The following is a 23,531-nucleotide window of genomic DNA, read 5'->3' on the forward strand; positions in this document are numbered from 1 at the left end:
AGGAGGGAAGAGGAGACAGGGAGGGAAGAGGAGACAGGGAGGGAAGACGAGACAGGGAGGGAAGACGAGACAGGGAGGGAAGAGGAGACAGGGAGGGAAGACGAGACAGGGAGGGAAGACGAGACAGGGAGGGAAGAGGAGACAGGGAGGGAAGAGGAGACAGGGAGGGAAGAGGAGACAGAGGGAGACAGGAGGAAGACAGATTGAGACAGGAGGGAAGAGGAGACAGGGAGGGAAGAGGAGACAGGAAGGGAAGACGAGACAGGGAGGGAAGAGGAGACAGGGAGGGAAGGCAGGGAGACAGGAGGGAAGAGGAGACAGGGAGGGAAGACGAGACAGGGAGGGAAGACGAGACAGGGAGGGAAGACGAGACAGGAGGGAAGACGAGACAGGGAGGGAAGAGGAGACAGGAAGGGAAGACGAGAGACAGGGAGGGAAGACGAGACAGGAGGGAAGACGAGACAGGGAGGGAAGACGAGACAGGAAGGGAAGACGAGACAGCAGAGGGAAGAGGAGACAGGGGGAAGAGGAGACAGGGAGGGAAGACTGAGACAGGAGGGAAGAGGAGACAGGGAGGGAAGATGAGACAGGGAGGGAAGACGAGACAGGGAGGGAAGGAGACAGGGAGGGAAGACAGACAGGGAGGGAAGACGAGACAGGAGGGAAGACGAGACAGGGAGGGAAGACGAGACAGGGAGGGAAGACGAGACAGGGAGGGAAGACGAGACAGGAGGGAAGACGAGACAGGGAGGGAAGACGAGACAGGGAGGGAAGACGAGACAGGAGGGAAGACGAGACAGGGAGGGAAGACGAGACAGGGAGGGAAGACGAGACAGGGAGGGAAGACGAGACAGGAGGGAAGACGAGACAGGAGGGAAGACGGGACAGAGAGGGAAGACGAGACAGGAAGGGAAGACGAGACAGGGAGGGAAGACGAGACAGGAGGGAAGATGAGACAGGGAGGAAGATAAGGAGACAGGGAGGGAAGAGGAGACAGGGAGGGAAGACGAGACAGGGAGGGAAGGAGACAGGGAGGGGGAAGACAGGAGACAGGGAGGGAAGAGGAGACAGGAGGGAAGACGAGACAGGGAGGGAAGACGAGACAGGGAGGGAAGACGAGACAGGGAGGGAAGACGAGACAGGGAGGGAAGACGAGACAGGGAGGGAAGACGAGACAGGGAGGGAAGACGAGACAGGGAGGGAAGATGAGACAGGAGGGAAAAGGAGACAGGGAGGGAAGACGAGACAGGGAGGGAAGACGAGACAGGAAGGGAAGAGGAGACAGGGAGGGAAGAGGAGACAGGGAGGGAAGACGAGACAGGGAGGGAAGACGAGACAGGGAGGGAAGACGGGACAGAGAGGGAAGATGAGACAGGAAGGGAAGACGAGACAGGGAGGGAAGACGAGACAGGGAGGGAAGATGAGACAGGGAGGGAAGACGAGACAGGGAGGGAAGATGATACAGGGAGGGAAGAGGAGACAGGGAGGGAAGAGGAGACAGGGAGGGAAGACGGGACAGAGAGGGAAGACGAGACAGGAAGGGAAGACGAGACAGGGAGGGAAGACGAGACACAGAGGGAAGAGGAGACAGGGAGGAAAGACGAGACAGGGAGGGAAGACGAGACACGGAGGGAAGAGGAGACAGGGAGGAAAGACGAGACAGGGAGGGAAGACGAGACAGGGAGGGAAGAGGAGACAGGGAGGGAAGAGGAGACAGGGAGGGAAGACGGGACAGAGAGGGAAGACGAGACAGCAAGGGAAGACGAGACAGGGAGGGAAGACGGGACAGAGAGGGAAGACGAGACAGGAAGGGAAGACGAGACAGGGAGGGAAGACGAGACAGAGAGGGAAGACGAGACAGGAAGGGAAGACGAGACAGGGAGGGAAGACGAGACAGGGAGGGAAGACGAGACAGGGAGGGAAGACGAGACAGGAGGGAAGACGAGACAGGAGGGAAGACGAGACAGGGAGGGAAGACGAGACAGGGAGGGAAGACGAGACAGGGAGGGAAGATGAGACAGGGAGGGAAGACGAGACAGGAAGGGAAGACGAGAGACAGGGAGGGAAGACGAGACAGGGAGGGAAGATGAGACAGTGAGGGAAAAGGAGACAGGGAGGGAAGATGAGACAGGGAGGGAAGACAAGACAGGGAGGGAAGAGGAGACAGGGAGAGAATGCAAGGCAGGGAGACAGGGAGGGAATACGAGACAGGGAGGGAAGACGAGACCGGGAGGGAAGACGAGACAGGGAGGGAAGAGGAGACAGGGAGGGAAGACGAGACAGGGAGGGAAGACGAGACAGGGAGGGAAGAGGAGACAGGGAGGGAAGACGAGACAGGGAGGGAAGAGGAGACAGGGAGGGAAGAGGAGACAGGAGGGAAGATGAGACAGGGAGGGAAGACGAGACAGGAGGAAGAGGAGACAGGAGGGAAGAGGAGACAGGGAGGGAAGACGAGACAGGGAGGGAAGAGGAGACAGGAGGGAAGAGGAGACAGGAGGGAAGACGAGACAGGGGAGGGAAGACAGGAGACAGGGAGGGAAGAGAGACAGGGAGGAAGAGGAGACAGGAGGGAAGACGAGGACAGGAGGGAAGAGGGAGACAGGGAGGGAAGACAGACAGGAGGGAAGAAGAGGAGGGAGGGAAGAGGAGACAGGGAGGGAAGACGAGACAGGGAGGGAAGACGAGACAGGAGGGAAGACGAGACAGGGAGGGAAGACGAGACAGGGAGGGAAGAGGAGACAGGGAGGGAAGAGGAGACAGGGAGGGAAGACAGGAGACAGGAGGGAAGAGAGACAGGGAGGGAAGACGAGACAGGGAGGGAAGACGAGACAGGAGGGAAGACGAGACAGGAGGGAAGACGAGACAGGGAGGGAAGAGGAGACAGGGAGGGAAGACGAGACAGGAGGGAAGACGAGACAGGAGGGAAGAGGAGACAGGGAGGAAGAGGAGACAGGGAGGGAAGACAGGACAGAGAGGGAAGACGAGACAGGAAGGGAAGACGAGACAGGGAGGGAAGACAAGACAGGAGGGAAGACGAGACAGGAAGGGAAGACGAGACAGGGAGGGAAAGACAGGAGGGAAGAGAGGGGGAAGACGAGACAGGAGGGAAGACGAGACAGGGAGGGAAGACGAGACAGGGAGGGAAGAGGAGACAGGGAGGGAAGAGGAGACAGGGAGGGAAGAGGAGACAGGGAGGGAAGACGAGACAGGGAGGGAAGAGGAGACAGGGAGGGAAGAGGAGACAGGGAGGGAAGAGGAGACAGGGAGGGAAGAGGAGACAGGGAGGGAGGAAGGAGGAAGACGAGACAGGAGGGAAGACGAGACAGGAGGGAAGAGGAGACAGGAGGGAAGAGGAGACAGGAGGGAAGACGAGACAGGGAGGGAAGACGAGACAGGGAGGGAAGACGAGACAGGGAGGGAAGACGAGGCAGGGAGGGAAGATGAGACAGGGGGAAGACGAGACAGGAGGGAAGATGAGACAGGGAGGGAAGACGAGACAGGAGGGAAGAGGAGACAGGAGGGAAGGAGACAGGGAGGGAAGAGGAGACAGGGAGGGAAGAGGAGACAGGGAGGGAAGATGAGACAGGGAGGGAAGACGAGACAGGGAGGGAAGACGAGACAGGAGGGAAGAGGAGACAGGGAGGAAGACGAGACAGAGAGGGAAGACTGAGACAGGGAGGGAAGAGGAGACAGGAGGGAAGAGGAGACAGGGAGGGAAGACGAGACAGGGAGGGAAGATGAGACAGGGAGGGAAGAGGAGACAGGGAGGGAAGAGAAGACAGGAGGGAAGACGAGACAGGAGGGAAGACGAGACAGGGAGGGAAGACGAGACAGGAGGGAAGACGAGACAGGAGGGAAGACGAGACAGGAGGGAAGACGAGACAGGAGGGAAGACGAGACAGGAAGGGAAGACGAGACAGGAGGGAAGAGGGAGACAGGGAGGGAAGAGGAGACAGGGAGGGAAGACGAGACAGGGAGGGAAGACGAGACAGGGAGGGAAGAGGAGACAGGGAGGGAAGACGAGACAGGGAGGGAAGACGAGACAGGGAGGGAAGAGGAGACAGGGAGGGAAGAGGAGACAGGGAGGGAAGACGAGACAGGGAGGGAAGAGGAGACAGGGAGGGAAGAGGAGACAGGGAGGGAAGAGGAGACAGGGAGGGAAGACGAGACAGGGAGGGAAGACGAGACAGGGAGGGAAGACGAGACAGGGAGGGAAGAGGAGACAGGGAGGGAAGACGAGACAGGGAGGGAAGACGAGACAGGGAGGGAAGACGAGACAGGGAGGGAAGATGAGACAGGGAGGGAAGACGAGACAGGGAGGGAAGACGAGACAGGAAGGGAAGACGAGACAGGGAGGGAAGACGAGACAGGAGGGAAGACGAGACAGGAGGGAAGGTGAGACAGGGAGGGAAGACGAGACAGGGAGGAAGACGAGACAGGGAGGGAAGACGAGACAGGGAGGGAAGAGGAGACAGGGAGGGAAGACGAGACAGGAGGGAAAGGAGGAAGAAGGAGGGAGGAGGAGACAGGGAGGGAGAGAAGGGGAGGGAAGGAGACAGGGAGGGAAGATGAGACAGGAGGAAGAGGGACAGAGAGGGAAGATGAGACAGGAGGGAAGAGAGACAGGGGAGGGAAGACGAGACAGGGAGGGAAGACGAGACAGGGAGGGAAGACGAGACAGGGAGGGAAGGTGAGACAGGGAGGGAAGACGAGACAGGAGGGAAGAGGAGACAGGAGGGAAGAAGACAGGGAGGGAAGACAGGCAGGGGAAGATGAGACAGGGAGGGAAGAGGGACAAGGGAAGAGGAGACAGGGAGGGAAGACGAGACAGGGAGGGAAGACGAGACAGGGAGGGAAGAGGAGACAGGGAGGGAAGGAGACAGGAGGGAAGACGAGACAGGAGGGAAGATGAGACAGGGAGGGAAGACGAGACAGGAGGGAAGACGAGACAGGGAGGGAAGACGAGACAGGGAGGGAAGACGAGACAGGAGGGAAGACGAGACAGGGAGGGAAGATGAGACAGGGAGGGAAGGAGACAGGAGGGGAAGACAGACAGGGAGGGAAGACGAGACAGGGAGGGAAGACGAGACAGGGGGAAGAGGAGACAGGGAGGGAAGATGAGACAGGAGGGAAGACGAGACAGGGAGGGAAGATGAGACAGGAGGAAGAGGAGACAGGGAGGGAAGACGAGACAGGAGGAAGACGAGACAGGGAGGGAAGATGAGACAGGGAGGGAAGGAGCAGGAGGGAAGATGAGACAGGAGGGAAGACGAGACAGGAGGAAGATGAGGCAGGGGGGCGAGACAGGAGGAAAGGTGAGACAGGAGGGAAGACGAGACAGGAGGGAAGACGGAGACAGAGAGGGAAGATGAGACAGGGAGGGAAGAGGAGACAGGGAGGGAAGACGAGACAGGGAGGGAAGACGAGACAGGGAGGGAAGGTGAGACAGGGAGGGAAGACGAGACAGGGAGGGAAGACGAGACAGGGAGGGAAGACAGGAGACAGGAGGGAAGACGAGACAGGAGGGAAGAAGACAGGAGGGAAGACGAGACAGGAGGGAAGAGGAGACAGGAGGGAAAGTGAGACAGGGAGGGAAGACAAGACAGGGAGGGAAGACGAGACAGGGAGGGAAGACGAGACAGGGAGGGAAGACGAGACAGGGAGGGAAGCGAGACAGGAGGGAAGACGAGACAGGAGGGAAGACGAGACAGGAGGGAAGATGAGACAGGGAGGAGAGGCAGGGGAAGACAAGACAGGAGGGAAGACGAGACAGGGAGGGAAGACGAGACAGGGAGGGAAGAGGAGACAGGGAGGGAAGAAGACAGGGAGGGAAGGGAGACAGGGAGGGAAGACGAGACAGGGAGGGAAGACGAGACAGGAGGGAAGAGGGAGACAGGGAGACAGGAAGGACGAGACAGGGAGGGAAGACAAGACAGGAGGGAAGGTGAGACAGGAGGGAAGATGAGACAGGAAGGGAGGGAAGGAGGGAAGATGAGACAGGAGGAAGACGAGACAGGAGGGAAGACGAGACAGGAGGGAAGACGAGACAGGAGGGAAGGGAGACAGGAGGGAAGACGAGACAGGGGGGAAGACGAGACAGGAGGGAAGATGAGACAGGAGGGAAGACGAGACAGGGAGGGAAGACGAGACAGGGAGGGAAGACGAGACAGGGAGGGAAGAGGAGACAGGAGGGAAGAGGAGACAGGGAGGGAAGATGAGACAGGGAGGGAAGAAGAGACAGGAGGGAAGACGAGACAGGAGGGAAGACGAGACAGGAGGAAGACGAGACAGGGAGGGAAGACGAGACAGGGAGGGAAGAGGAGACAGGGAGGGAAGAGGAGACAGGGAGGGAAGACGAGACAGGGAGGGAAGACGAGACAGGGAGGGAAGACGAGACAGGGAGGGAAGACGAGACAGGGAGGGAAGACGAGACAGGGAGGGAAGACGAGACAGGGAGGGAAGACGAGACAGGGAGGGAAGACGAGACAGGGAGGGAAGAGGAGACAGGGAGGGAAGACGAGGCAGGGAGGGAAGATGAGACAGGGAGGGAAGAGGAGACAGGGAGGGAAGACAAGACAGGGAGGGAAGACGAGACAGGGAGGGAAGACGAGACAGGGAGGGAAGGCAAGACAGGAGACAGGGAGGGAAGACGAGACAGGGAGGGAAGGCGAGGCAGGGAGGGAAGACGAGGCAGGGAGGGAAGACGAGACAGGGAGTGAAGAGGAGACTGGGAGGGAAGACGAGACAGGGAGGGAAGACGAGACAGGGGGGGAAGAGGAGACAGGGAGGGAAGATGAGACAGGGAGGGAAGACGAGACAGGAGGAAAGAGGAGACAGGGAGGGAAGACGAGACAGGAGGGAAGAGGAGACAGGAGGGAAGATGAGACAGGGAGGGAAGATGAGACAGAGAGGAAGATGAGACAGGGAGGGAAGACGAGACAGGAGGGAAAGACAAGACAGGGAGGGAAGACGAGACAGATGAGGGAAGAGGAGACAGGAGGGAAGAGGAGACAGGGAGGGAAGACGAGACAGGAGGGAAGACGAGACAGGGAGGAAGACGAGACAGGGAGGGAAGACGAGACAGGGAGGGAAGACGAGACAGGGAGGGAAGACGAGACAGGGAGGGAAGGAGACAGGAGGGAAGATGAGACAGGGAGGGAAGAGGAGACAGGAGGGAAGAGGAGACAGGGAGGGAAGACGAGACAGGGAGGGAAGAGGAGACAGGAGGGAAGATGAGACAGGAGGGAAGAGGAGACAGGAGGGAAGAGAAGACAGGGGAAGAGGGACAGGAGGGAAGGTGAGACAGGAGGGAAGACGAGACAGGAGGGAAGATGAGACAGGGAGGGGACGAGCAGGGAGGGAAGACAGACAGGAGGGAAGATGAGACAGGGAGGGAAGGCGAGGCAGGGAGGAAGATGAGACAGGGAGGAAGACGAGGCAGGAGGGAAGATGAGACAGGGAGGGAAGGCGAGACAGGGAGGGAAGGTGAGGCAGGAGGGAAGACGAGACAGGAGGGAAGAGGAGAGGCAGGGAGGGAAGAGGAGACAGGGAGGGAAGATGAGACAGGAGGGAAGATGAGACAGGGAGGGGAGAGAAGACAGGGAGGGAAGACGAGACAGGGAGGGAAGACGAGACAGGAGGGAAGAGGAGACAGGGAGGGAAGATGAGACAGGGAGGGAAGGAGAGACAGGAGGGAAGACAAGACAGGGAGGGAAGGTGAGACAGGGAGGGAAGATGAGACAGGAGGGAAAGGAGACAGGGAGGGAAGACAAGACAGGGAGGAAGACGAGACAGGAGGGAAGGGAGGCAGGGAGGGAAGACGAGACAGGGAGGGAAGATGAGACAGGAGGGAAGGAGGCAGGAGGGAAGGGAGACAGGGAGGGAAGATGAGACAGGGAGGGAAGGCGAGGCAGGGAGACAGGGAGGGAAGACGAGACAGGGAGGGAAGAGGAGACAGGGAGGGAAGACGAGACAGGGAGGGAAGAGGAGACAGGGAGGGAAGAGGAGACAGGGAGGGAAGACGAGACAGGGAGGGAAGAGGAGACAGGGAGGGAAGAGGAGACAGGGAGGGAAGACGAGACAGGGAGGGAAGACGAGACAGGGAGGGAAGAGGAGACAGGGAGGGAAGACGAGACAGGGAGGGAAGACGAGACAGGGAGGGAAGAGGAGACAGGGAGGGAAGAGGAGACAGGGAGGGAAGACGAGACAGGGAGGGAAGATGAGACAGGGAGGGAAGACGAGACAGGGAGGGAAGACGAGGCAGGGAGGGAAGATGAGACAGGGAGGGAAGACGAGACAGGGAGGGAAGACGAGACAGGAGGGAAGACGAGACGGGGGGAAGAGGAGACAGGAGGGAAGACGAGGCAGGGAGGGAAGATGAGACAGGGAGGGAAGAGGAGACAGGGAGGAAGAGGAGACAGGAGGGAAGACGAGACAGGGGGAAGAGGAGACAGGGAGGAAGAGGAGACAGGAGGGAAGACGAGACAGGAGGGAAGAGGAGACAGGGAGGGAAGAGGAGACAGGAGGGAAGACGAGACAGGAGGAAGAGGAGACAGGAGGGAAGATGAGACAGGAGGGAAGAGGAGACAGGAGGGAAGAGGAGACAGGGAGGGAAGAGGAGACAGGGAGGGAAGACGAGACAGGGAGGGAAGAAGAGACAGGGAGGGAAGAGGAGACAGGGAGGGAAGAGGAGGCAGGAGGGAAGACGAGACAGGGAGGGAAGAGGAGACAGGAGGGAAGACGAGACAGGAGGGAAGACGAGCAGGAGGGAAGATGAGACAGGGGGAAGAGGAGACAGGGAGGGAAGATGAGACAGGAGGGAAGATGAGACAGGAGGGAAGAGGAGACAGGAGGGAAGACAGGAGGGAGACAGGAGGGAAGAGGAGACAGGGAGGGAAGAGGAGACAGGGAGGGAAGATGAGACAGGAGGGAAGAGGAGACAGGGAGGGAAGACGAGACAGGGAGGGAAGAGGAGACAGGAGGGAAGACGAGACAGGAGGGAAGACAGACTGAGATGCAAAGGAAGAGGAGACAGGAGGGAAGAGGAGACAGGGAGGGAAGACGAGGCAGGGAGGGAAGATGAGACAGGGAGGGAAGAGGAGACAGGGAGGGAGGAAGACGAGACAGGAGGGAAGACGAGACAGGGAGGGAAGATGAGACAGGAGGGAAGATGAGACAGGAGGGAAGGCGAGACAGGGAGGGAAGACGAGACAGGAGGGAAGACGAGACAGGAGGGAAGACGAGACAGGAGGGAAGACGAGACAGGAGGGAAGATGAGACAGGAGGGAAGAGGAGGCAGGGGAGGGGAAGATGAGACAGGAGGGAAGATGAGACAGGAGGGAAGACGAGACAGGGAGGGAAGAGCGAGACAGGAGGGAAGGCAGGGAGGCAGGGAGGAAGACGAGACAGGGAGGGAAGATGAGACAGGGAGGAAGAGGAGACAGGAGGGAAGACGAGGCAGGGAGGAAGATGAGAAGAGGAGGCAGGAGGGAAGCGAGGCAGGAGGGAAGGCGAGACAGGGAGGGAAGACGAGACAGGGAGGGAAGATGAGGCAGGAGGAAAGGAGACAGGAGGAAGAGACAGGGAGGGAAGATGAGACAGGGAGGGAAGAGGAGACAGGAGGGAAGAGAAGACAGGGAGGGAAGGCGGGGCAGGGAGGGAAGACGAGACAGGGAGGGAAGACGGGACAGGACGGAGGGAAGATGAGACAGGGAGGGAAAGGAGAGGCAGGAGGGAAGACAAGACAGGAGGGAAGGTGAGGCAGGAGGAAGATGAGACAGGAGGGAAGATGAGACAGGGAGGGAAGACAAGACAGGGAGGAAAGACGAGACAGGGAGGGAAGGCGAGGCAGGGAGGGAAGACGAGACAGAGAGGGAAGATGAGACAGGGAGGGAAGGCGAGGCAGGAGGGAAGACGAGACAGGGAGGAAGATGAGACAGGGAGGGAAGAGGAGACAGGAGGGAAGACGAGACAGGGAGGGAAGAGGAGACAGGAGGGAAGAGGAGACAGGGAGGGAAGACGAGACAGGAGGAAGACGAACAGGGAGGAAGAGGAGACAGGGAGGGAAGACGAGACAGGGAGGGAAGACGAGACAGGGAGGGAAGAGGAGACAGGGAGGGAAGAGGAGGCAGGGAGGGAAGACGAGGCAGGGAGGGAAGATGAGACAGGGAGGGAAGACGAGACAGGGAGGGAAGACGAGGCAGGGAGGGAAGACGAGACAGGGAGGGAAGACGAGACAGGGAGGGAAGACGAGACAGGGAGGGAAGACGAGACAGGGGGGAAGAGGAGACAGGGAGGGAAGACGAGGCAGGGAGGGAAGATGAGACAGGGAGGGAAGAGGAGACGGGGAGGGAAGACGAGACAGGGAGGGAAGACGAGACAGGGGGGGGAAGAGGAGACAGGGAGGGAAGACGAGAGGCAGGAGGGAAGATGAGACAGGGAGGGAAGAGGAGACAGGGAGGGAAGACGAGACAGGGAGGGAAGACGAGACAGGGAGGGAAGACGAGACAGGGAGGGAAGAGGAGACAGGGAGGGAAGAGGAGACAGGGAGGAAGACGAGACAGGGAGGGAAGAGGAGACAGGGAGGGAAGAGGAGACAGGGAGGGAAGACGAGACAGGGAGGGAAGAGGAGACAGGGAGGGAAGAGGAGACAGGGAGGGAAGAGGAGACAGGGAGGGAAGAGGAGACAGGGAGGGAAGAGGAGACAGGGAGGGAAGACGAGACAGGGATGGAAGAAGAGACAGGGAGGGAAGAGGAGACAGGGAGGGAAGAGGAGGCAGGGAGGGAAGACGAGGCAGGGAGGGAAGACGAGACAGGGAGGGAAGACGAGACAGGGAGGGAAGACGAGGCAGGGAGGGAAGATGAGACAGGGGGGAAGAGGAGACAGGGAGGGAAGATGAGACAGGGAGGGAAGACTAGACAGGGAGGGAAGAGGACACAGGGAGGGAAGACGAGACAGGGAGGGAAGAGGAGACAGGGAGGGAAGAGGAGACAGGGAGGGAAGATGAGACAGGAGGGAAGACGAGACAGGGAGGGAAGACGAGACAGGGAGGGAAGAGGAGACAGGGAGGGAAGACGAGACAGAGAGGGAAGACAGACTGAGATGCAAAGGGAAGAGGAGACAGGGGGGAAGAGGAGACAGGGAGGGAAGACGAGGCAGGGAGGGAAGATGAGACAGGGAGGGAAGAGGAGACAGGGAGCGGGAGAGAAGACAGGAAGGGAAGACGAGACAGGGAGGGAAGATGAGACAGAGAGGGAAGATGAGACAGGGAGGGAAGGCGAGGCAGGGAGGGAAGACGAGACAGGGAGGGAAGGCGAGACAGGGAGGGAAGGCGAGGCAGGGAGGGAAGACGAGACAGGGAGGGAAGATGAGACAGGGAGGGAAGGCGAGGCAGGGAGGGAAGACGAGGCAGGGAGGGAAGATGAGACAGGGAGGGAAGGCGAGGCAGGGAGGGAAGGCGAGGCAGGGAGGGAAGACGAGACAGGGAGGGAAGATGAGGCAGGGAGGGAAGGCGAGGCAGGGAGGGAAGACGAGGCAGGGAGGGAAGATGAGACAGGGAGGGAAGGCGAGGCAGGGAGGGAAGGCGAGGCAGGGAGGGAAGACGAGACAGGGAGGGAAGATGAGGCAGGGAGGGAAGGCGAGACAGGGAGGGAAGATGAGACAGGGAGGGAAGAGGAGACAGGGAGGGAAGAGAAGACAGGGAGGGAAGGCGGGGCAGGGAGGGAAGACGAGACTGGGAGGGAAGACGGGACAGAGAGGGAAGATGAGACAGGGAGGGAAGGAGAGGCAGGGAGGGAAGACAAGACAGGGAGGGAAGGTGAGGCAGGGAGGGAAGATGAGACAGGGAGGGAAAGTGAGGCAGGGAGGGAAGACAAGACAGGGAGGAAAGACGAGACAGGGAGGGAAGGCGAGGCAGGGAGGGAAGAGGAGACAGGGAGGGAAGGCGAGACAGGGAGGGAAGGCGAGGCAGGGAGGGAAGACGAGACAGGGAGGGAAGATGAGACAGGGAGGGAAGGCGAGGCAGGGAGGGAAGGCGAGGCAGGGAGGGAAGACGATACAGGGAGGGAAGATGAGGCAGGGACGGAAGGCGAGGCAGGGAGGGAAGGCGAGGCAGGGAGGGAAGAGGAGACAGGGAGGGGAGAGAAGACAGGGAGGGAAGGCGAGGCAGGGAGGGAAGATGAGACAGGGAGGGAAGAGGGGACAGAGAGGGAAGATGAGACAGGGAGGGAAGGAGAGGCAGGGAGGGAAGACAAGACAGGGAGGGAAGGTGAGGCAGGGAGGGAAGATGAGACAGGGAGGGAAGGTGAGGCAGGGAGGGAAGACGAGACAGGGAGGGAAGAGGAGACAGGGAGGGGAGAGAAGACAGGGAGGGAAGGCGAGGCAGGGAGGGAAGATGAGACAGGGAGGGAAAGTGAGGCAGGGAGGGAAGACAAGACAGGGAGGAAAGACGAGACAGGGAGGGAAGGCGAGGCAGGGAGGGAAGGCGAGACAGGGAGGGAAGGCGAGGCAGGGAGGGAAGATGAGACAGGGAGGGAAGGCGAGGCAGGGAGGGAAGGCGAGGCAGGGAGGGAAGACGAGACAGGGAGGGAAGATGAGGCAGGGAGGGAAGGCGAGACAGGGAGGGAAGATGAGACAGGGAGGGAAGAGGAGACAGGGAGGGGAGAGGAGACAGGGAGGGAAGGCGAGGCAGGGAGGGAAGACGAGACAGGGAGGGAAGACGGGACAGAGAGGGAAGATGAGACAGGGAGGTAAGGTTAGGCAGGGAGGGAAGATGAGTCAGGGAGGGAAAGTGAGGCAGGGAGGGAAGACAAGACAGGGAGGGAAGACGAGACAGGGAGGGAAGATGAGACAGGGAGGGAAGGCGAGGCAGGGAGGGAAGGCGAGGCAGGGAGGGAAGACGATACAGGGAGGGAAGATGAGGCAGGGACGGAAGGCGAGGCAGGGAGGAAAGGTGAGGCAGGGAGGGAAGACGAGACAGGGAGGGAAGACGGGACAGAGAGGGAAGATGAGATAGGGAGGGAAGGAGAGGCAGGGAGGGAAGGAGAGGCAGGGAGGGAAAACAAGACAGGGAGGGAAGGTGAGGCAGGGAGGGAAAGTGAGGCAGGGAGGGAAGACAAGACAGGGAGGAAAGACGAGACAGGGAGGGAAGGCGAGGCAGGGAGGGAAGACGAGACAGGGTGGGAAGGCGAGACAGGGAGGGAAGGTGAGGCGGGGAGGGAAAGTGAGGCAGGGAGGGAAGACAAGACAGGGAGGAAAGACGAGACAGGGAGGGAAGGCGAGGCAGGGAGGGAAGACGAGACAGGGAGGGAAGGCGATGCAGGGAGGGAAGACGAGACAGGGAGGGAAGACGGGACAGAGAGGGAAGATGAGATAGGGAGGGAAGGAGAGGCAGGGAGGGAAGACAAGACAGGGAGGGAAGGTGAGGCAGGGAGGGAAAGTGAGGCAGGGAGGGAAGACAAGACAGGGAGGAAAGACGAGACAGGGAGGGAAGGCGAGGCAGGGAGGGAAGACGAGACAGGGAGGGAAGGCGAGACAGGGAGGGAAGGCGAGGCAGGGAGGGAAGACGAGACAGGGAGGGAAGATGAGACAGGGAGGGAAGGCGAGGCAGGGAGGGAAGACGAGACAGGGAGGGAAGGCGAGGCAGGGAGGGAAGACGAGACAGGGAGGGAAGATGAGACAGGGAGGGAAGGCGAGGCAGGGAGGGAAGACGAGACAGGGAGGGAAGACGAGACAGAGAGGGAAGATGAGGCAGGGAGGGAAGGCGAGGCAGGGAGGGAAGAGGAGACAGGGAGGGAAGGCGAGGCAGGGAGGGAAGGAGAGGCAGGGAGGGAAGACGAGACAGGGAGGGAAGACGAGACAGAGAGGGAAGATGAGGCAGGGAGGGAAGGCGAGGCAGGGAGGGAAGACGAGACAGCCACAACATTTTTAGAAGGCTCTCCTGAGTCCTGACAGTCCACATTTGTCCACTTCAATTAGAAGAGTTGGGCAAGGTTTAACAGGGTTATAAGGGTTACTACTGGGCTCTTCTGAAATGGAGAAACTAGGTGCATACTGTCTCACTCTCAGCCAATCATTTCACTGTCTCCCCTCTTCCAGGCTGTTCCAGGCTGTTTAGATGTAATACATATGCTTCTTCTTTATCATATAAAAGTGTCAGTGGCTGGTCCCAATCTTAAATCTTAAACATTGCCATATTAGGCGGCAAGGCTAATCTCCATGGCTGTCCCAGAGTCTGCTGCTAAAGTCAGACAGGAGTGAGGAGAGTAACTGTCTGTCTCAGTAGCCCTGTAAAAAACGACAAGCCCTTTCCACTTTTGTCTTCTTTCTGACACACCGTGTTCCTGCCTTTCGCTCACGTCTTCAATATACTGTATGCTTGCAGTTAGCCACTGTCACTGATTCCTTGCAAACCACTCATTGTTCCATTTTTCAATTTCCAACTGTGTTGTGTAATGTTTATGTCCAATGGCCGGCCGATGGGCACGGATATGTTTTATCTATAATTTCTCTTCATTATTTCTCTTCATATTGTGACGACCCTCCCACTCTGTCTGCCGAATTCTTTCTCTTTGCTCTTGTTTTCCTTATTAGGATGTCGGGACACACCTGGGCCCAGGTGTGTCCCGGGATGAATACACCTCTTCCCCATTCATTGAGGAGACTCTCTCCATGCAGACACACCTGGGCCCGGGTGTGTCCCGGGATGAATACACCTCTTCCCCATTCATTGAGGAGACTCTCTCCATGCAGACACACCTGGGCCCGGGTGTGTCCCAGGATAAATACACCTCTTCCCCATTCATTGAGGAGACTCTCTCCATGGAGACACACCTGGGCCCGGGTGTGTCCCAGGATAAATACACCTCTTCCCCATTCATTGAGGAGACTCTCTCCATGCAGACACACATGGGCCCGGGTGTGTCCCAGGAAAAATACACCTCTTACCCATTCATTGAGCAGACTCTCTCCATGCAGACACACTGTTAGATTTTGGTTGTTACATTTTTGTGGCCATTTCGTTTGCTTGCTTTGGGTGCTTGCTTTGGCATCTTTCAACACTCCTCATTATCACATCTATACACACAACCACTCACTTACACTACTGATTACTGACTACACACACCATTGTTTATTGTATGTAGATTACTTCCGTTAATAGATATTTTTTTGTTATTCCTTATCTCCACATTGTCTCCCTTTTTGTTACGGGCTTTGAGCCGGTTCGTGACAATATGACAAGGATTAAAAAGGATTTGACAGGAGATTATCGACTGGTTTCATGATGATGACTGCTAGATAAGATTTTGAAAGTATGATGTTGAGATGATCAGTCCAATCAAAACTACTGTACATATAACGTGATTTGACAACCTTTTATCTGTGGCTAATGACCTTGAGCCTTCTTGGATGGGCACTCCTAATGTAACTCAATGACAGCACCCAAGGGGCTAGAATTTTTGAGCTCTAGCCTTAGACTTGATGGTGACGGAGTGTCCCCCTGAGTGCCAGAACACTGAGCAAATCTTGGCGCAACGCTCCGTGTTTTCTGCTGGCTTGCCTCACCACCACAGAAAGCACTGAGCTGGGCTGAAGCACCTGCACTTTGGAGCTGCCGCACCACCACAGAAAGCACTGAGCTGGGCTGAAGCACCTGCACTTTGGAGCTGCCGCACCACCACAGAAAGCACTGAGCTCGGCTGAAGCACCTGCATTCTGGAGCTGCCTTTTACTCAAGAAAACAAAAAAGAGACCATGTTTGTATGCAGCTTTATTAATTCAATGATGAATATATTTGAGATGTTGTTTCCAAACTGATATGTGGTATGTATTAATGCCAAAATAACATGCGAAACACACAAGCCCCCCTAAATTTAGATTTGGTCTTTTCTCCCTCTCTCTCCCTCTCTCACCTCATTTGAATTCCATGCTGTCACTGTCACTTGTCCAGTCAAGCTTGACATTGTTGTCCTCTATCGCCCACCAGGTGTCCCTAGAGAGTTTCTCAATGAGCTTGACACCTTGATAAACTCATTTCCTGACGACGGCTCAGCGCTCTTCGTACTTGACGACTTCAACCTCCCGACGTCTGCTTTTGATTAATTTGTTCCCAACTCTCTCATTCCCCTCCTTGCCTCTTTTGACCTCACCATTTCCCAGTCCCCTCCCACTCACAAGACAGTCAATACGCCTGACCTCATCTTTACCTAGAGGCTGTTCTCCTACTAATCTCACTGCAACCCCCCTCCAGGTCTCTGATCACTGCATTGTTTCCGTTTCTGCCTCCCTCTCCTCCAACCCTAATCACACAGCCCCTACCCAGACGGTCATGCGCCGTCGCAATCTTTGATCGCTATCTCCCACTACTTTCTCCTCTTCTATCCTATCATCACTCCCTTCAGATAAATCCCTATCCCTCCTGTCTCCTGATTATGCCTCTCTGTCCTTACTTTCCTCCCTTTCTACATCCTATGACTCGCACTGTCCCCTTCCTCCCGGCTGGCTCGGCCCTCCCCTCAAGCTCCGTGGCTGAGTGACTCGTTGCGAGCTTATAGAACAGGGCTGTGGGCAGCCGAGAAAAAAGAACTTCAGGAGAACCTATCATCCTTTCACTCCCTCCTCTCTACCTTCTCTTCCTTTGTATCCAAGGCTAAAGCCACTTACTATCACTCAAAATGTCACGCTTCTGCCTCTAACTCTAGGAAGCAAGTCACTAGGCTCTGTCATATCCTCACATGGTCTCTCCTATCATTGCTTTCCGATGACACTCAACTGCTTTTCTTCTCCTTCCCCTCTTCTGACACACAGGTGGTGACACGCATCTCTGCTTGCATGGCAGATATCTCAGCTTGGATGTCGGCCCACCACCTCAACCTCGACCAGACGGAGCTGCTCTTCGTCATCGGGAAGACCTGCCCGCTACAAGACCTTTCCATCATGGTTGACAACTCCACTGTGTCCCCATTCCAGAGAGCAAAGAACCTTGGCGTGACCTTGGACAACACCCTGTCTTTCTCTGCAAACATAAAAGAAGCGTCTTCTCCTGAAAGGTCATGCTCTACAACAGAAGCTTCTGAAAACATCTAAAACTCTACCTATTCAAAGAGAGCGTCTGCTAAATGACAAAAATGTCAAATGTAGACATATTAACGTGATCCGTCCGAACTCTGACTTCACCCCGTAGAAGTTTAAATGCAAGGTATGGTTAAGGTAAAGGTTCAGGTTTTAGGGTAGGGACGTACCAAGGATCCCGGATACCACTAACCATTGGTTAATGAGGGGAAATGTGCAATGTTCTTTCAAAGTGATTGCCCACTCCGTACTAGTCACAACGAGGCTCCACATCAAAATGATTACCTCAGAGGCACATGCAGTGGGTATCAATTTATGCTTTGGCCAATGCCGCCATCTGCAGTATACATGAGGCTACTGCATTCAGCCAAGAACCAAGGCAGAGACGAGGTCGCTGTTATACAATACAATGCAGGAAAACGTGGTAGGCCTGTGAGATTCAGTCCACGTCATATGGCTTCTCTTCACGTTTATCAGTAATCCGCACATGGTCAATCCAAACATTTGAGGTGATCTCACACACTGCGTTTATTAGCCACAGAGGGGGCTTCCAATATGTCCTGCGCCGTGGATGACGCACATGCAGGGTCCCCTGTATGCACAACTGTCCACTTTCACTGCTGTTCAAATGCTTTTATGTCCATGGTGTGGTTGTCTGGCAAATATGCTCCTCGGTATTATAATCGATATGTATAATGGAAAATATGCACACAGTAAAATGAGGGACAGATCCACAGTGTAATAAATTCGCATACAGTGATATGTCATCTGGCCATCGGGCTCACGTGCGTAAAATGACAAGACCGCGATCGAGTAATTGCCTCCAAATGAGGGGATCATCATTTGATTAAATTCATTATAAATTGAAGCCACATTTATCAGTGATACGATTTTAGGAATGTGTTCTCACCCTTGATTGAAGATAATCCCTGATTAATTTAAAATGCGAATACACAAATTATTGGATTTGGTGACACCTCCATTCATTAGCATTTAATCCTGTGAGTCATTCAATAAACAACGCCCAACAGAGACGGAAACTCCCCGTAACAACAAGTAAACCTCGGTTTTCATTTGCGTCATAGGTTTGTGTGTGCGTTCCTTTGGGGGCCAACTGGCCTCATACAGATAACGGATAACACACTATAGATGTATTTTAAAGAGGATAAACTGAGAAAAACGTTTGTCTTCTAGTTCATGATGTGAGGATGTGCGTCATTGGTCTTTTTTGTTAAGCATAACGGTTTTTTTTAAATCTATGCTTAAAAACTCAAATGTAAAACCATATGATATCTTCAGGTTAAGATTAAGGTAGTATTTGACATATCAGTAGGCATAGTGATTTACGATAATGTCATGTTAAGTTTACCATTTAAAATTCGATTTATAACAATTGAATAATCTATCTTTTGTGAATGGGAGAGAGGTTGGATCAGACGATTAGTTAAGATGACCCTCTTATTTGGGCCAACCTGCAATTTGTAGGTCAAATGATTCATTGTTTGTCTGGGGGGGTGCTACTTCCGTATTTAAATCCGCTATATGAATTCGTAGACCTTGAAATTGTCCATTCGACCATCACCCTCAGGACAGGGGGCTTGCTCCTACCAAAGGCGGTGATAGCCGAATCACTGACCCATAACCAGTCGGGCTCATTAGGCTATCGCTAGCATGATATTACAGGGTCTACTCGTCTGGCTAGTCCTCACATTAACGCTAAGAACCGTGTCCATGTTCACTATCTCTTATGACGAAGAATCCAATGAAACTGTTTGGATAGAGAACCGTTTGGATATAACAAAGTCGGCTAAGAAGATGGACGAATTGTTCGATCCGAAGGATTTGCCTGAGAGCTCTTCAGTGCCTCATAGAAAGGCACCTCAGTTTATGCTGGACTTGTTCAACTCAGTGGCGGACTCCAATGGATACCCCAGGAACTCGGAGAAACTAGAGGGCAACGTGGTGCGGAGCTTCGAGGACAGAGGTGAGTTATCTCCATGCGCATAATACGCACAAACTTTTGTGACCAAGCATGTTTGAAGATAATGTACAACATATTTATATTATCTTAATGGGAAAACTTTCCGACTTTTATTTTAACATAATTCTTGATATATTTATGCAGGACATGCCGGTGGAAGGTTTCATTTCTTCCATTTGTCCTCATTTGCCAGAGATGAGAGAGTGATCAAAGCAGAATTTCGTTGGTTCAGGCAAAAACAACGACTTTTCCTTGGGCAGGCATATGGACCCCATTTCTACAAGGTTAGTTGGAAATAAATACTTTTAAGTGTGTTGAGATAACTCGATATAATTATTGTACTGTTTAGCCTAACGCATGCTTTGCGCGCGCAGGTGGACCTATATGAGGTGTTGGACAACAGAGTAAAACCTTGGAGAGGGAATCTAATCACATCAAGACTGTTGCCTTTATACACTCAGGGATGGGAAGTCTTCAACGTCACACAAACAGTACGATCTGTTCACGTTATATCACTGCACACCATATTTCAACATCACCCTTTCTATATTTTAATCGCATCATTTGTTTTCCCAAATGAAAGGTGTCCAACTGGATTCGCAACAGTGAGGAGAATAATGGTATTCTGGTGGTTACTACTCTGCCATCGGGGAAATGGATTAAGTCAGTCCTGCAGTCTTCAGAGAGACAGAGAGAATCACCTGCGGAGAATGCTTTCCTGGTTATATTCTCAGACGACGGAAGAGGCTCGACCACTAATCAGTCACTAAATCAAGGTAAACTAGCAGGGTCAGAATTTCAGTTTTTTTAATATTCAGACAGAATAACAGTAGAATCGTGTACAAGGCACGCAGACCTCCAAACTCATAGTTGTCAAAAAATACATCGAGAGAACTCTTTTCAACGTTTTATTTTTCTACTGTTCATGTAAAAAAAACAGACAAAAAATATGATAACAAGGTTGATGAATATAGTTCCTGTTGCTTCGGATGAATAGTTATCATTCTCTCGTCCTAAGACACAGGCTCCTCGGTAGAGTTTACTCGGTGTAGTTCCTCCAACTGTATGCCTGGTAGTACGTCTGAGGCGCACCAGGTGTACATTGGGGTGCGACATGAATAACAGCCTTGATAAAGATGAGCGAAAATGCCTGTATAAAATAAATAACTCAAATACTGAGCTCTATTGTATGTTTAAAAATATTATTCAAAATTCAAAAGGAACTCGCACATCTGAGCTATCTTTTTTGCAGGTGCATGGTAACAGTTGAATAAAATGAGAAAAAGCTCTCACGAAGGCGGTGAGGCCGATACGTGAAGCTTATTAAAGAGCAGTGCTACTGTCAAGAGCAGTGTGCGAGTTCCTTCTTTTTCCTCATTTAAAAAAAGGGACATTATATTATTTTATACTAACACAATTGCGCAGAGAAATATATTTTGTTTAACAAGTAGGCCTGGTGGGCGGGATGTTTAAATCGAATAATGGGCCAACAGTATGACTACTTGCAGGACTGAAACATACAAACGGGGAGAATTAAACGTTGAAAATAAACGTGTATCTGATTGTAGGCCATGAATTGGACTTTGTTCATCATAGAACATGTAGTACGAACATTTCTACAAGCATATTGCTGGGCTGTCAATGATCAAATTATATTATGTGAATGGTGGAGGTTTGCAGTTGTATGCCTAACTGTCGATAATTATTGAAATACTGATATATTCATTTCTCATGTACATTTTTGTAGGACATGTCAGCCACTCCACCGCACATGACAGTCCTGTGAAGGTATTGCGTCAAGACAGTGGGAACAGAAGGAGGCGCGCAGCCCCAAGTTATCCCCGCAGCCGCCCCATGTCCTGCCAGCGTATCCCCCTCTTTGTGGACTTCGAGGAGATCGGGTGGGCAGGCTGGATCATCTCTCCACGGGGGTACAACGCTTACCACTGCAAGGGCTCCTGCCCGTTCCCACTCGGAGAGAGTCTCCGCGCCACGAATCATGCCACTGTGCAGTCCATCATGCATGCACTAAAGCTCTCCAACGACGTGAATACACCATGTTGCGTGCCTGACAAACTCCAGTCCATCAGCCTTCTCTATTTTGACGACGAGGAAAACGTAGTTCTTAAACAGTATGACGATATGGTGGCAGTCAGCTGTGGCTGTCATTGACTACAGTGCGATTGCCAGCTGCACTCCGGGAACATTTTCCACGAGTTTCAGAAATGTTGACTGAATTACAATATGTCCAGTGATTCATGCATAAATGGACGTTATTTTTGAGAAATAAAATTCGGTCGTTGCAATTTAACATGTTTATATTGATATTTGATTACGCTTTGAGGCCGGGCACAAGCAGTAATGGAAGTCCCTGTGGCGCTGACCAAGGTGCTGAAATGAACGTCCGTGTGGTGCAATTGCCGTGAAAGAAAACCATTTTTAATGAATAAAAGGTATTGCTATTGTCAGAAATTCTGGCAATACTAACAAAGCGCATGAATTATCAAACTATTTTAGTGTCATGGTTGTCAACAAGATGAGGTTGTTATTGGTAAACTACACGTTTTCAAGTTTCAAATTTTATTGTCACGTGCACACTTACAGTGAAAGGCCTTTCATGCTAGCTTTTTCACAACAATGCAGTAATCAATATCAGTAGTAAAAAATATCATAGTATAAAATAAACTAAAGTAGAACAAAAACAAAATGAAAATAGAAATAAGAAAAAATCAAAAAACTGATGAATCAGGCTCCACCATCTGGCAATCCGACTGATGAATCTGGGTTTGGTGGATGCCAGGAGAATGCTACCTGCCCAAATGTATATTGACCACTATAATTTTGGTGGAGGAGGAATAATGTTCTGGAAGCTGTTTTTCATGGTTCAGGCCCCTTAGTTCCAGTAAAGGGAAATCTTAACGGGACCAAGTTGGAAGCACCAATCCCAAAGTACTTAAAGTAGTCAACACACACGAACACAGTTATGAAGAAGGCGCGACAATGCCTTTTCCCCCTCAGGAGACTGAAAAGATTTGGCATGGGTCCCCAGACACTCAAAAGTTCTACAGCTGCACCATCGAGAGCATCCTGACCGATTGCATCACCGCCTGGTATGGCAACTGCTTGGCATCTGTAAGGTGCTACAGAGGGTAGTGCGTACAGCCCAGTACATCACTCGGGCCAAGCTTCCTGCCATCCAAGACCTATATACTAGGAGGTGTCAGAGGATGGCCCACATTTCTTTCAAAGATTCCAGTCACACAAGTCATAGACTGATCTCTCTGCTACTGCACAGCAAGCGGTAGAAGGCTCAATAACTGCTAAACAATTCATCAAATGGCCACGCGGACTATTTGCATTGATCCCCCCACTTTGTTTTTACACTGCTGCTACTCATTGTTTATTGTCTATGCATAGTTACTTTACCCTTACCTACATGTACAAATAACCTTGACTAACCTGTACCCCCGCACATTGACTCGGTACCAGTACCCCTGTATATACCCTCATTATTGTTATTTTGTTGTCACTATTTTTATTTATATATTTTTTTAAATACTTTAGTTTATTCTGTGAATATATTCTTAATGATATTTTCTTAAAACTGTGTTGTTGGTTAAGGGCTTGTAAGTAAGCATTTCACAGTACGGTCTTCACCAGTGACAAATACAATTTGATTTTATTAGATTCGCTTTTAAAACTCACCTTACTGTGAATGATGAATTTGAAGAAAGAAGTTCAACAATAGGTTGAAGCTGAGTGGAAAACATGGTCAATGTGGATGCTGTTTCAAAGCCTAACAATCAAATGGAGATGCTTTCTAAGGTGGTGATTAATTCAAATGCTTACGCATAAGCATAGGTCTATACATGAGCCCAAGCCTGAAAAAACCAGCTGAATTAAAATAATGATTGTGCTGTTAAACAATACATGGTACATAATTGGTTTAGCCTAAATTAAACAAATTCAGATCAAGCATTCCATTTTTGTGAATTTGTTTTTGAATAGCCTAGTAATAGGGCTTTATATATATATACAGTTGAAGTTGGAAGTTTACCTTACACTTAGATTAGAGTCATTAACACTCGTTTTTCAAACACTCCACAAATGTAATGTTAATTAACAAACTATAGTTTTGGCAAGTCGTTTAGGACATCTACTTTGTGCATGACACAAGTAATTTTTCCAACAATTGTTTACAGACAGATTATTTCACTTATAATTCACTGTATCACAATTCCAGTTGGTCAGAAGTTGACATACACTAAGTTGACTGTGCCTTTAATAAACAGCTTGGAAAATTCCAGAAAATTATGTCATGGCTTTAGAAGCATATGAAAGGCTAATTGACATCATATGAGTCAATTGGAGGTGTACCTGTGGATGTATTTCAAGTCCTACCTTCAAACCCACTTCCTCTTTGCTTGACATCATGGGAAGATCAAAAGAAATCAACCAAGACCTCAGAAAAAAATGTTGTAG

The 23,531-nt window shown here is 53.1% G+C and overlaps 1 protein-coding gene across 1 annotated transcript; it reads left to right on the forward strand.

Moving 5' to 3' along the window:
* Positions 1-18,485: 18,485 nt before the first annotated feature.
* LOC118369272 (bone morphogenetic protein 2-like) lies at positions 18,486-21,376 on the forward strand. The gene is made up of 5 exons (XM_035753737.2): positions 18,486-19,052; positions 19,194-19,333; positions 19,424-19,540; positions 19,633-19,825; positions 20,797-21,376. Exons 1-5 carry the CDS (start codon positions 18,740-18,742, stop codon positions 21,219-21,221), a joined length of 1,188 nt encoding a protein of 395 aa, XP_035609630.1. The 5' UTR covers positions 18,486-18,739; the 3' UTR covers positions 21,222-21,376.
* The last annotated feature ends 2,155 nt before the right edge of the window (positions 21,377-23,531 follow it).

This window comes from Oncorhynchus keta, chromosome 3, assembly GCF_023373465.1.
Source record: "Oncorhynchus keta strain PuntledgeMale-10-30-2019 chromosome 3, Oket_V2, whole genome shotgun sequence".
NCBI classification, from domain to species: Eukaryota; Metazoa; Chordata; class Actinopteri; order Salmoniformes; family Salmonidae; genus Oncorhynchus; species Oncorhynchus keta.

Bases quoted from the DNA above. Each gene is read 5' to 3' on its own strand.
- LOC118369272 (XM_035753737.2), top strand. From the start codon at position 18,740: ATGATATTACAGGGTCTACTCGTCTGGCTAGTCCTCACATTAACGCTA. The intron at 19,334-19,423 runs GTTAGTTGGAAA...TTGCGCGCGCAG, and splicing joins ATGGACCCCATTTCTACAAG to GTGGACCTATATGAGGTGTT. The intron at 19,826-20,796 runs GTAAACTAGCAG...ACATTTTTGTAG, and splicing joins TAATCAGTCACTAAATCAAG to GACATGTCAGCCACTCCACC.